The sequence below is a fragment of the Carcharhinus amblyrhynchos genome, chromosome 4, assembly GCF_965287045.1.
Source record: "Carcharhinus amblyrhynchos chromosome 4, sCarAmb.v2.hapA, whole genome shotgun sequence".
In the NCBI taxonomy this organism is placed as follows: domain Eukaryota; kingdom Metazoa; phylum Chordata; class Chondrichthyes; order Carcharhiniformes; family Carcharhinidae; genus Carcharhinus; species Carcharhinus amblyrhynchos.
Genome location: NC_137327.1, coordinates 125,313,791 through 125,326,533, shown reverse-complemented (window position 1 = coordinate 125,326,533; position 12,743 = coordinate 125,313,791). Strand labels below are relative to the sequence as shown.

At 40.2% G+C, this 12,743-nt stretch overlaps 1 protein-coding gene across 1 annotated transcript in view; it reads right to left on the bottom strand.

Annotated features, from left to right (window-relative positions):
• Positions 1–12,743, bottom strand: part of LOC145342469 (X-linked interleukin-1 receptor accessory protein-like 2) — a 624,731-nt gene that overhangs the window by 565,846 nt on the left and 46,142 nt on the right. Inside the window, exon 2 of the mRNA XM_080188033.1 lies at positions 4,413–4,513. Within this exon, the coding sequence (XP_080044159.1) occupies positions 4,413–4,494 (82 nt within the window). The 5' untranslated portion in view covers positions 4,495–4,513. The remainder of the gene's footprint in view (positions 1–4,412; positions 4,514–12,743) is intronic.

The window sequence follows — 12,743 nt, the reverse complement described above, 5'->3', positions numbered from 1 at the left end:
CTCACCACTGGGGACATTCTTTCTGAATCTACGCTGTCTAACCCAGTTAGAATTTTATAAGTTTCTATGCAATCCCCTCTCACTCTTCTAAACTCTAATAAATACAATTCTAACCAACTTAGTCTTCCCTCATATGATGGACTGCCATCCCAGGAATTAACCTGATAAACCTTCACTGTACTCCTCCTACAGCAAGGATATCCTTCCTTGTAAAGTTAAGAAATAGTAAAGGCAAGAAGTCACTTGTGAACATCATGTATAGGCCCCCTAACAGTAACCACAAGGTAGTGTGGAGCATAAAGAAAGAAAGGCATGATGATAATCATGGGAGATTTTTATTTACATATATGCCCAAAAACTCTGTCCTCATTCATGGCTGGGAGTCTCCGGTGTCACTGAAAGTGAATGGAATTTCGGCTGGAACGCCAAATTCCCCATTCTCACTGGCAACGGGGTGATCACTGATGGGATTGGGGAATCCTGCCCTGTGACTGGAATATGGGAATCTATGGGGCATGTGGATAATCTCAACATATTCAGGCTGAGTCAACATCTTTTTGTGAAAGCAAAATCTTATTGGAGTTCTGTAGATAAAGGGGAACCGGTGGATGTACTGAATTTAGATTTCCAGAAGGCATTTATTAGAGCCCCACATCAGAGGTTATTGCAGAAAATAAAGCTTATGCTGTATTGAGTAATATATTGGCATGGATGGAAAATTAGCTGGCTAACAGGAAGCTGAAAGTAGGCCTAAATCGGTGTTTTCCAGGGCAAGATTGCTACAGGGATCAGTGCTGGGCCCCAACTATTTGCAATTCATATGACAGACTTGGATTAAGTGCCTGAAATGTTGGTTAACAAATTTGTTGATGTCACAATGATGGGTAGGAAAGTAAGTTGCAAAGGTGACACAAGGAGGCTACAAAAATATATAGACAGGTTAAGTGTGTGCTCAAAGATCTGACAAATGGAATATAATGCAAGAAAATGTGAAGTTGTCAATTTTGGCAGAAATAATAAAAAATGCATATTATTTAAATGGTGAGCAATTATAGAGCTCTGAGTTACAGATGGACCAGGGTGTCTGAGTGCATGAATCAGAAGGGTCTCATCTGCAGGTACAGCAAATAATTAGGAAAGCTAACAGAATGTTATTGTTTATTGCAAGGGAAATTTATTACAAAATTAGGGAGGTTATGCTAAGTTCAATGGGACCACATCTGGATACTGTGCACATAATGATCACCTTATTTCAGGAAGGATGTGAATGCACTGGAAGCAGTTCAGAGATATTCTACCCAACTAATACCTCTAATGGATGTGTTGCCTTATGAGGAAAGGTTGAACAGGCTAGACTTGTATTCGCTGGAGCTTAGAAGTCTAAGAGGCGACTTGATTGAAACATACAAGATCCTAAGGGGTCTTGACAGGCTGGATGTGGAGAGGATTTTTCTTCTTGAGGAAGAACCTGGAACTAGAGGCCACTATTTAAAAATAAGGGGTCACCCATTTAAAATGGAGATGAGGTAAAATTCTCTCTGAGGGTTGTGAGTCTTTGGAACTCTCTTCCTGAAAAGGCAGTGAAAGCAGAGGCTTTGAATATTTGAACAGCAGAGGTAGATAGATTCTTGGTGAGCAAAAGGGGCAAAACTTTAGGGAGTAGGCAGAATGCAAATTTGATCAACCACGATCTTTCTAATGGCAGGCAGAACAGGCTAAAGGGGCCGAATGGCCTACTCCTGCTCCTTTTTCGTATGCATTGTGATCCTAACACAAGTATTGTTCAGAAAACCAATTTAAGTATCGTACTAACATCTTTGCTCTCTGTCCAAATCAGGCCTGAAATCCATTTGCTATTGCCAATGTGTAGTGATTCATTCCACATTATCTAGTTTGTTCCACAACTGAGTGCAATTCTAACTACATCCTCACATATAAAAGCTGCTGAAATGAAATTTTACAGTTCATTCCTTTTCTTAAAATTAAAGATTTCTCCTTTGGAGTAATGTACCATACGCACTACGTTCACTAAAGTGAAAATGTACATCATTTCAAATGAGATACGCAATTTGTCAATCTCCGTTCATATGAGGGAGATGTCAGGCTGTGGAATGAGGTTCTAAGCATCTGAAACAGTAATGTGTAATTGTTCCCACAAACGATAGAAACCAGTTTCATTCAGAAAACAATGCCACACAAGTTGAGAAAAGTTGGAGAAGGTCAGGTACACACCTTTAGCAGGTAAACTATTTCAATGTGATTGCTTCTGATTAATGTTCAATGACTTGCAGCAAAACACCAATTAAAGTCCAATAGGTTTATTTGGAATCATGAGCTTTCTGAGCCCTACTCCTTCATTCAGGGCCCTCCTGATGAAGGATCGACGCTCCAAAAGCTCGCGATTCCAAATAAACCTGGTGTTGAGTATCTTCTTATCGTACCACCACTGGCATCTCCAAACGGCTCTAAACGAACTGAAGAATCAGTTCATATTGTTAGTCAACACCCAGAATGTTCAAATATTGGTTGAAAATATATCTAATTTCACGATGTTCAACTTGTTTGGAGGATCATCGATAAGGATGAGATGGGAGAGGCAGAGAAGGGGAAATATACTCAATGCTGTTTGAAAATGGTAATGTCTGTTCATTACAAAATAACACAGTTTCTTTCTATGGATCGTTATGGGAACAACCCTCTCGCTGATTGGACCTAATGATCAATAGTGCTTGACAGAGCCAGAGATAACGAACTGATCTATAGATGCCCCAAGGACTGATAAAATTAGTGAGATCAATGGAACATTGAAGAAACAGCCTGAAAGATTTGACAACTACAATCACTTCAATCCAAAGTTGCACAAATGTGGGCTCTTTTGTTTTAAAGATCTGGGGGAGAGGGATCATGTCTGCTCATCGGAAGGCAAAATAGAAGCAAGTATTTGAATCTCCTTGCAGATTACATCAGGCTAGAGTAGTTAGAAAAATGCATAATTGTTTCCTTCGGAAGGAACTCTTCAAATGCAGACAATAAAAACATAACAAAACTCACTCCAACACATAAATCAAAGAAAGGGTTTAATTAAGATACTTCATAACTCCAAATCTGGGGCATCGTCCTGTGCCAATCTAAGTTCCACACAATTCCCAACAGGTTCTTATTTACAGTGAGTCAGCTGACCATCACATCATTCTGTAATTGGTTCCATAGTTTCCTGGGTCAGCTGACTGTTATAGCTTGTCATCATTGGTCACATTACATCTGATAAGAAGTTGTCAGCAGTTACATTCTTACAATAATCTCCATTATTTTTCTAAGTATGATTCTTCCAACATTATCTTGTCATTATTTCGATTTTTGTGCAGACTTCACGGCAAAGAAATGGGACATACAGCCCCCACTCATTTGTACTTGTGTTTATGTTTCACACAAACATCCTCACAACCTAATCAACATAATCTGCCAAACACAAGGCTTCAGTGAAAGTTTTTGTTGAAGGCACAAAAGCAATGGGTTTTATCAAAACAAAATGTTAAACTTCACAATCATCTCAAATTAAGCATGCAATTTTTTTTTGGAGCAAGTTGTAAGATCCCAGTCTCTAATCTGCCTTTGGAGACGGGATACGCAAAGCATTTTAGCATCCATTATCATCTTCATTTTGAATATAGATTAAAAGATCCATTACTTGCCTTAAATATTCCATGACCACATTCATTAAAATTCATGCAACCACTAAGCAGCCTTCCTTATCAGAACTTTTGTTAGTCCCATTCTGGAGAACTTTTATGTCTCTGTACAGATTAGATATTATAAAGGCACTGTGCACAAAATAATAATTCTTTCATTGGCAGGGATTTCACGAGATCATATATCTACCCACCACTTTGTCATAATAGCTATTACTAACTTTAAGCTCACATTATTATTGGAACAAGAAAAATCACTGAGTTAAAAATAACTGTAAGAGCAGAGAACAGCCTAGGCTATAAACTATCATGGCTTTTGAATACATTAGCAAAGACATTAAAGTAAGTCTGTTTCAGCCTACTCTTTTGCAGAGTGTTAATCATACATTGGTAGAAATGATTTTCAAGACAGCTAATAAAACTCCAACTCACTTAGCACCTTGATTTTCAATTAAGAATTCCAATAGCATTCAAAAGAATACAACTTGCAAATTTCATCACAGAACTGTCAAGCAAAGCGACACTACTCCATAGAGTTAAAGCACATCCAAGTGACAATGGATTGATAAAATGTCACAGCAAACCATGCCAAAAGATACCCAGATTTCAAAACCCAGAAAAATTGGCGTATGAAAAGATTCTGTCATCCCCACAACTACAGAAGTAAGTTTCAGGTAAAAATCAGATAACAAGAGGGTTGATGAAACAAATCCAGTGGCTTACCCAAATTTCGTTTAGATACAGTCTTCAAACTTTCACTGATTGAGAAATAAATAAGAGCCAGCAAAGGGATCTGAATTTTCATGTTTTGGTTTCTTCGGTAGCTGAAACACAAATGACAGGTTTATCCATAATACAACTGCTTATGAAAAATGAAAGAAAAATCCTTAACATTCAAACTTTATCATGTCCAATTTAGTTTGTAAAAATATTTTGATATAGATTTTCAAAAATGTACTCTTTCCAAAGTTTCAAAAACTTTGTAACTTTTAAATAAAGATGTGGATAAATTTTAGCCCAGTTAGCACATTTAACAATGAAATACTCCCAATTATAAACAGCAATTGGGCTTTACACAAAGCTAGATTTTAAGAGTTCTGTTGTTGATTGAACATAACAAATAAAATGGTGTTTTCTGAACCAAACTTAGGCAAAGGCAATTACAACAAACTCCCTTCTTTAAGCTGATTAAAAATTTAATCTGGGATTTATGCATTCTGAAACCAGTTAAAACAAAACTAATCAATGTTCCAGGAAATCTCCTTATAACCATTTGGTGAAACTGCACAAAGGCATTTTCATGGCAGGTCAACAAAATGATTTGATTTGATTTGTTATTGTCATCTGTATTACTATACAGTGAAAAGTATTGTTTCTTGCACACAAAACAGACAGAGCACACCATTCATAGAGAAGGAAATGAGGGAATGCAGAATGTACTGTTACAGTCATATCTAAGGTGTAGAGAAAGATCAAATTAATGCAAGGTAAGTCCATTCAAAAATCTGATGGCAGCAGGGAAGAAGCTATTTTTCAGTCTGTTGGTACGTGACTTCAGACTTTTGTACATTTTTCCCAAAGGAAGGTGGAAGAGATAATGTCTGGGGTGCATGGGGTCCTTAATTATGCCGAGGCAGTGAGAAGCGTACATAGTGACAACTCGCTTTTCTCAGTTGTACCCTGACTTGCTGAATATTTCTAATACTTTCTATTCTTGTTTCAGATTTCCAGCATCTACACAATTTTGCATTTGCAAACTTTGTTACTTGGCTTCCATTATTGATACGGTAGCACTTTATTGCGAATGAAGTTTCCATACCACTTGATGATCAAGGAGAGTCACCCAGTGGTGATAGTAATACCCCATCTAACACTTCCCTAAAACATTATTTTCACAATTGAGTTAACAATGATTTAAGACAAACATTGAAAGTAGTGGGATGCGCAGCTGTTTGTAATGTGCCAAAACCCTTTTTCAGAGTACAGTCCCTCTAAGCTCTCATCTTTTTCATTGATGAACCTCTGACAGAGATTTCAAATTAAATTTGTAAAGTGCAGTTGGGTCTGATAATATATAAACTTCACATAATTACAAAAACTTTAATTTGTTTTGCAAATATGTATGAGATTTTAAAGCAATGGCATGGCACACAGAAGTGTATAATGATGATATTGTACAAAACACTTGTTAGGCATTTTGTGTTGGAACTTGTGTTGTTTTGGGCCCCCAATCTAGATATTAATACAGTACACAGAGTTTACAACACATGTTCACCAGGGTGATGTCGGATAAGTTGAGGCACTAGTGTCACAAGTAGACTTCCATTACCACTGCAATGAAGTTACTGTTAAAATCCCCTAGTTGCCACACTCCGGTGCATGTCCAGGTACTCTGAGGCAGAATTTAGCATGGCCAATGTACCTAACCAGCATGTCTTTCAGAATGTGGGAGGAAACCAGAGCACCTGAAGGAAACCCACACAGACATGGGGAGAACGTGCAGACTCCACACAGACAATGACCCAAGCCGGAATTGAGCCCAGGTCTCTGGCGTTGTGAGGCAGCATTGCTAACCATTGTGCCATCCTATGTGGTAAGACATTGAAATATAAGAAAATGCTACAAAAGTCTACAATTCGAGTGAAGAAACTTCACAATGATCTATCCAAATAATTGTCCGGTTCCAAATGGAGAGGTGTTGTAATCAATTTTGTGAGGCTTTACTGTAGGAGGAATTGGTCGATGATATACACTCATTATTCGAGGCAAGATCACAAATAACATCCAAAAGGGATCAGATAACACGTATGTAACTAATATATAGTTCTCTTTAGAATAGAAAAGCCATTGGATGGATATGATTCCTAGTAGCATCAATCTGGTTCAATGATTTCCTTAAAAGTATCCAGTTGGTCAATTAACCTTAAGTCATTAACTTGCTATCCAATGCATACAACATCTGGATGTCCAATGTCAAACTTAAGGCAGATGTATTCAAGTCCACAAGAAGTTTGTCATTACAGTGCATGAATTATTGAACAAAAATATTGAAACACTCGACATGGAAGTCAAGAAAAATATGAACATTGAATTTAATATAAATTTGACAGAATATTTGCATGCTAAACAATCAATGCTGATATAAACTCTGACAAAGGGTCATCCAGACGCGGAACGTTGGTTCTATTCTCTCTCCACAGATGCTGACAAACCTGAAGAGGTTTTCTAGCATTTTCTGTTTTGGTTTCAGATTCCAGCATCTGCAGTAATTTGTTATTATTTTATTAAAATACCAACATAAAGTTAAATTAATATTATTACAAGTTATTTCCAGGATCCCAACTAGGCTGTTTGAAAAGTTCCACAACACAAAATTAACAATGAGCTTTTCCTCCTCGTTGCCCCGACCCAACTTGACAAATACATCTTTGTCACATTTACATGTCATTATCAACAATCGATCCACTGTTATCTCTTAGACAGCTCATTGCAATGTGATTGCTTAACTCTTGCCACATTATTCCCACTGTGAAACGCAGTCAGAAAAATAAAGTCTGTCAAAAGAAGGAACAACCTGTGCAGACAAAACCCAGATTTCAAAAGACACAAGTTCTAACACACTTATCAGAGCTCCCAGAAACTCTATCAATTCTTCATCAAGTATATCGCAAAGATCCTAATGTTTACTTTGCTCGGTGTAGTAGTTCAAGAATGTGCCAAACAATAAATTTCTAAATATGTACAGCAGAGAAATAAACTGCTGTCCATTGTTTGTAGTCTACAAGGTCATTTTGTTTTCTTTATTCTTTCATGGGATCAGCATTTCTGCATTTGGCGCCCTTGAACAAATTGGTTTACTAGACTACAATGTGGAGATGCTGGGCGTTAAACTGGGGTAAACTCAGTAAGAAGTTTCACAACACCAGGTTAAAGTCCAACAGGTTTAGTTGGTAGCACAAGCCACTAGCTTTCGGAGCGCTGCCTCTTCATCAGGTGAGTGGGAGTTTTGTTCACAAACAGGACACCTAAAGACACAAACTCAATTCATAAAATGATGGTTGGAATGCGAGTCTTTACGGGTAGTCAAGTCTTAAAGGTACAGACAACGTGAGTGGAGAGAGGGTTAAGCACAGGTTAAAGGGATGTATATTGTCTCCAGCCAGGACAGTTAGAGATATTTTGCAAGCCCAGCCAAGTTGTGAGGCTTACAGATAGTGTGACATGAACCCAAGATCCCAGTTGAGGCCATCCTCATGTGTGTGGAGCTTGGCTATCAGTCTCTGCTCAGCCACTCTACGTTGTTGTGCATCATAAAGGCCATCCTGGAGAACACTAACCCGAAAATCAGAGGCCAAATGCCCTCTGATTTCTGAAGTGTTCCCAAACAGGAAGTGAACACTCGTGCCTGGTGATTGTAGAGCGCTGTTCATTCATCCATTTTCATCGTGTCTGCATGGTCTCCCCATGAACTCCCCCTCACCTAATGAAGGGGCAGCACTCCGGAAGCTAGTGGCTTGTGCTACCAAATAAACCTGTTGGACTTTAATCTGGTGTTGCAGGACTTCTTACTGTGTTTACTAAGCTACCACAGAGGGCAGCCAAGAGTCAACCACAGTGCTGTGGGTCCGGAGTCAAATGTAGGCCAGAGGACGAAAGGATGACAGTTTTCCTTCCAGAAGGGCATTAGTGAACCAGATTAGGTTTTCCAACAATCAATGATGAGTTGTGTTATATATATTGGTAGGGGTGTGTGTTGGTCCTTTAAGAGTATGGGTCAGGTGAGCCAGGGAGTCAGTCTAGAATCATAGAATCGCTACAATGCAGAAGTGGACCATTTGGCCCATCAAGCCAACACCAACAGCAATCCCACCCAAACCGCATTCCTGTGAGCCCATGTATTTAGCCTAATAAACTCAATCCATCACACAAACAAGCCTCCTACCCATTGACTCTGTCTACACTTCCCACTGTCACAGCAAAGCAGCCAGCATAATTAAGGATCCCATGCACATTGGACATTCTCTCTTCCACCATCTTCTATTGGGAAAAAAGATACAAAAGTCTGAGGTCATGTACCAAACGACTCAAGAACAGCTTCTTCCCTGCTGCCATCAGAATTTTGAATGGACCTACCTTAAGTTTATCTTTCTTTATGCCCTAGCTATGGCTGTAACACTACATTCTGCACTCTCTCCTTTCCTTTTCTATGAACAGTATGCTTTGTCTGTATAGCATTCAAGAAACAATACTTTTCACTGTATACTAATACATGTGACAATAATAAATCAAATGTAACACAAAGGGGACAATTTAGCACGGCCAACCAACCTATCCCACACATTTTGAAGGAAACCGGAGCACCAGAGGAAACTGCAGAGACGGGGAGAAGGTACAAACTCCTCGCAGTTGCCCAAGCCGGGACCTGAATATGGAACCGTGGTGCTGTGAGGCAGCAGTGCTAACCACTATGCCACCATGATGCCCCCTAGAACACACTGTGTAGCTATAAAGACCTTAATTAAATTGTCGCCTGTTAATGTTCCACTGGCCTACCTCGTGGCCTTTTTATGCCTTATAACAAGATGCAAACATAATAGTTTCATGGTCACCATTACTGATACAAGCTTTCAATTTCAGATTTATTACTTAAAGTTAAATTCCACCCAATATCATGGTGGGATTGAAACTCACACCCCCAGAACATAAGCCTGAGCCTCTGGATTACTGGTTCAGTGACATTACCATGACACTGCCACCTTCCCTCTGTCTGTCATAGGTGGGGCTGGAAAGACAGAACAGAGCAGAATCCAGGTGGGAAATGTAAATGTTCCTGGAGCACAGTGGACAGGTGGAGGATGAAGAGACTGGCATTTGGTTATTTAGCAAGTGGGAGCGGTGAATCTCGAACGCTATAGGAGGTAGAGATGTTCAAGAGCTTGGATCAAAGAAGAGTTACTGAGAAAAGATGTATGTTTTCACTAATATTTTTACGAACAAATTATATATTTTTCAATACAATAGACCTAATGTTTATTACCAGAGTTTACCACCACCAGTAAAAAATATTATTTGATGAGTTTAGGAGTGTACTGACAATTTGTTGCCTGCTAAATGTCTTGATTTCCAGCACATCGCTTCAGGATTTTACCTTCGTCTGTAGTTCATTGTATTGATGTCCTATAAAATAAACCTAAGAGTTTGAAAATGAATATTATTCCTTTGCTTTTACGTTTTTGAAGAAGAAAATGTTACATGCTCAAGTATACACCCCCTGTTTTGAAGTGCTTTGGGCAGTTTCCCACCAGGAGGTGGTCTTGCCAACAAACTCGGAAAAAGAATTCCGAGTGTGTTCTGCCTTCCAGTCCCTATGCTGGTCATTATGACACAGAGAGGGGTGGCCTAGGTCTGATTTCCATTGATTGTAATATGTAGAAGACAGAGGTTCTTGGAATTACACAGTACCCCTAGTTGGGTCATTTCTTTTTGTTCCAGCTACCTGTGGGAAGTCCCATTAACTCAAGCCCCAGGCAAGGACAACAGGGCTTCTGGCAGTAAATGTTACTGGTTACTTTTCAAATGCATCAAGCCTAGCTTATTCATTATCTTGTAAATCATGTCAGATATCTAAGTTTAGAACAATGCTTTTTAGATTTGTGGAGAAATAGATTGGGATTCGAATGGATGGTTAAGATATAGGAGTGATTTATTGGTTCTTTTATCTGTCCAAGATGTTCGTTAACTGCCGATGCTTATTTATGGCCAGAATTCTACGTTACTCGGGCGGGCGTACACCTGACCCCGAGGCACGTGAAATTTTGGGAGAAGGTGTCAGGTGTGTGTCCCGCTGTTGCTGTGCATTCACATAATACTTCAGTCAGCAAACACACACGAGAGTCAGAATCGCGTGCGCCGACAATCAGGCAGGTAACTTAGCCCATCCTTAAAATTGCTGTTGAATTGTACGGGCGCTCAGTTGGTAGTTCATGGCACACCAACATTTCACCAAACGTGGAAGCTTTGGAGAGAGTACAGAAAAGGTTTACCAGGATGTTGCCTGATATGGAAAGTGTTATCTATGAGGAGAGAGTGATTGAACTGGGTTGGAAACTCCTTAGGAAGATGGAGGCGGAGGGGGCGACCTGATAGAAGCTTATAAAATTATGAGAGGTTTAGATAGGGTGAACAGTTGGAAGCTTTTTCCCCAGGGCAGAAATGACAATTATAAGGAGCACAAGTCTAAGGTGGAGTAGGGGTTCAGTGGAAATGTGCGGGAGAAGGTTTTTTTAAAAAAACAGAGGGTGGTGAGGGCCTGGAATGCACTGCCAAGTGAAGTGGTTGAGGCAGTTACGATAGCCATATTTAAGACTTATGTTGATAGGCATATGAATAAACGGGGAAGAGAGGGATATAAGAGGTTGGTCGAGACAGGTAAACGTGATCGGCGCAGGTTGGGACTGCGGAAGGCCTGTTCCTGTGTTGCACTATTCTTTCTTCAAACTGCAATGAGGTAACTGATCAGATCATTCAATTTTCATCCAAAGCCCACATCTAAGGCATCTGCTAAAAATTTACAGTACCATGTTAACATTTTCATAATATTGATCAAGTAATAAATATTAGTCAGCACATGAGGAAGGAGGCTTTCATAGAATCCCTACAGTGCAGAAGGAGGCCATTTGGCCCATTGAGCCTGCACCAAAAGCAATCCCACCCAAGCCCTATCCCCATAACCCCACATATTTACCCAACTAAATCCCCTGACACTAATTGGCAATTTGGCATGGCCAGTCAAGCTAACCCTCATATCTTTGGACTGGGGAGGAAACTGGAGCACTGAGGAAACCCCCACAAACACAGGGAGAGAATGCGCAAACTCCACACAGCCACCTGAGGCTGGAATTACTCCTGGGTCCCTAGCGCTGTGAGGCAGCAGTGTTAATCACTGTGCCATGTTGAGGTTGAAGAAAGCAGGCTATGCGGTGGGGAAAGGGATAAGAAATGATTAGTCATGATGTTCAGGCCATCATGAATGTGGGGCAGACTTAATGGAACAGTCTGTCAAACTCATATCACTGAATATGCATTTCAGCCAAGAAACTCAAAGTACCCAGAGACATGAATCTCAAACCAAACTTGAATTAAAGAGAATAAATCAAATATTCTGATTTTCATTCTATGCACAGTTATGAAAGTCAGCAAGGATTTATTACAAAGTTAATTACATCAAAAGAAATGCAAGAATAACTTTTTAAGACAAAAGACAGATCTTAAAAAAAAGATAGTGGAAAAACAATTAGAAAAATCTCAAAAATAAGTGTCAAATAAAATGAGGCAAAGTGCAGGACAGCCAAAGATACGCTCATAGTTCACAGCAGTTAACAACAGTAAACGCTAGTTGCTAAAACTGAACGAGATGTATGCAGTTGATTTTTTTTTCAAAAAGCCAATATTACGATATAGAACATAGAATTTTTTGGGAGAATTTCATCCTATTACTCAAGTGGAAACTGGAGTAATTCACACTGGTTTTTTTTTCAGTGGAAGTTGAGAGAAGGAATCACCCACACACTGCACTGCAGAGGCCAGCAGCGTGAATATCATTGAATTTCAGGGGGTGGGCTCTATTCCCACTGGCTTGGCAGAAATCAGTGCGCTGAGTGGGCCCATAGAGCATGTACCAATCTGTCAGTACCGAGATGCCCCGCAATACCGGTCCTCTGCCATCCCACAGCCCGACCACTGGCATCCCAACCATTCCCAGTCCACCCCCAAACCCCTCTCCCACCCAATCTCCAGCTCTATCCCCTCAACAGTAACCCCTCCCTTCACAGTGCTGACTCCCCCCCCCCCCCACCCACCCACCATGATCACTGGCCTCCCTGCTTCTCCCACCAATCCCTATGCAAAGCTGCAGTGAGACCCTCCACCCTCACCCCCAATGATCGCCCTGTCAGGCGCCACCCACATTTGCCTCACCCCCTTGGCACTGGCCCATGCTGATGGGCAGTGCCAAAGTGCCCCCTGGGCATTGGCAATTAGCCCCTTGGGTAGTGC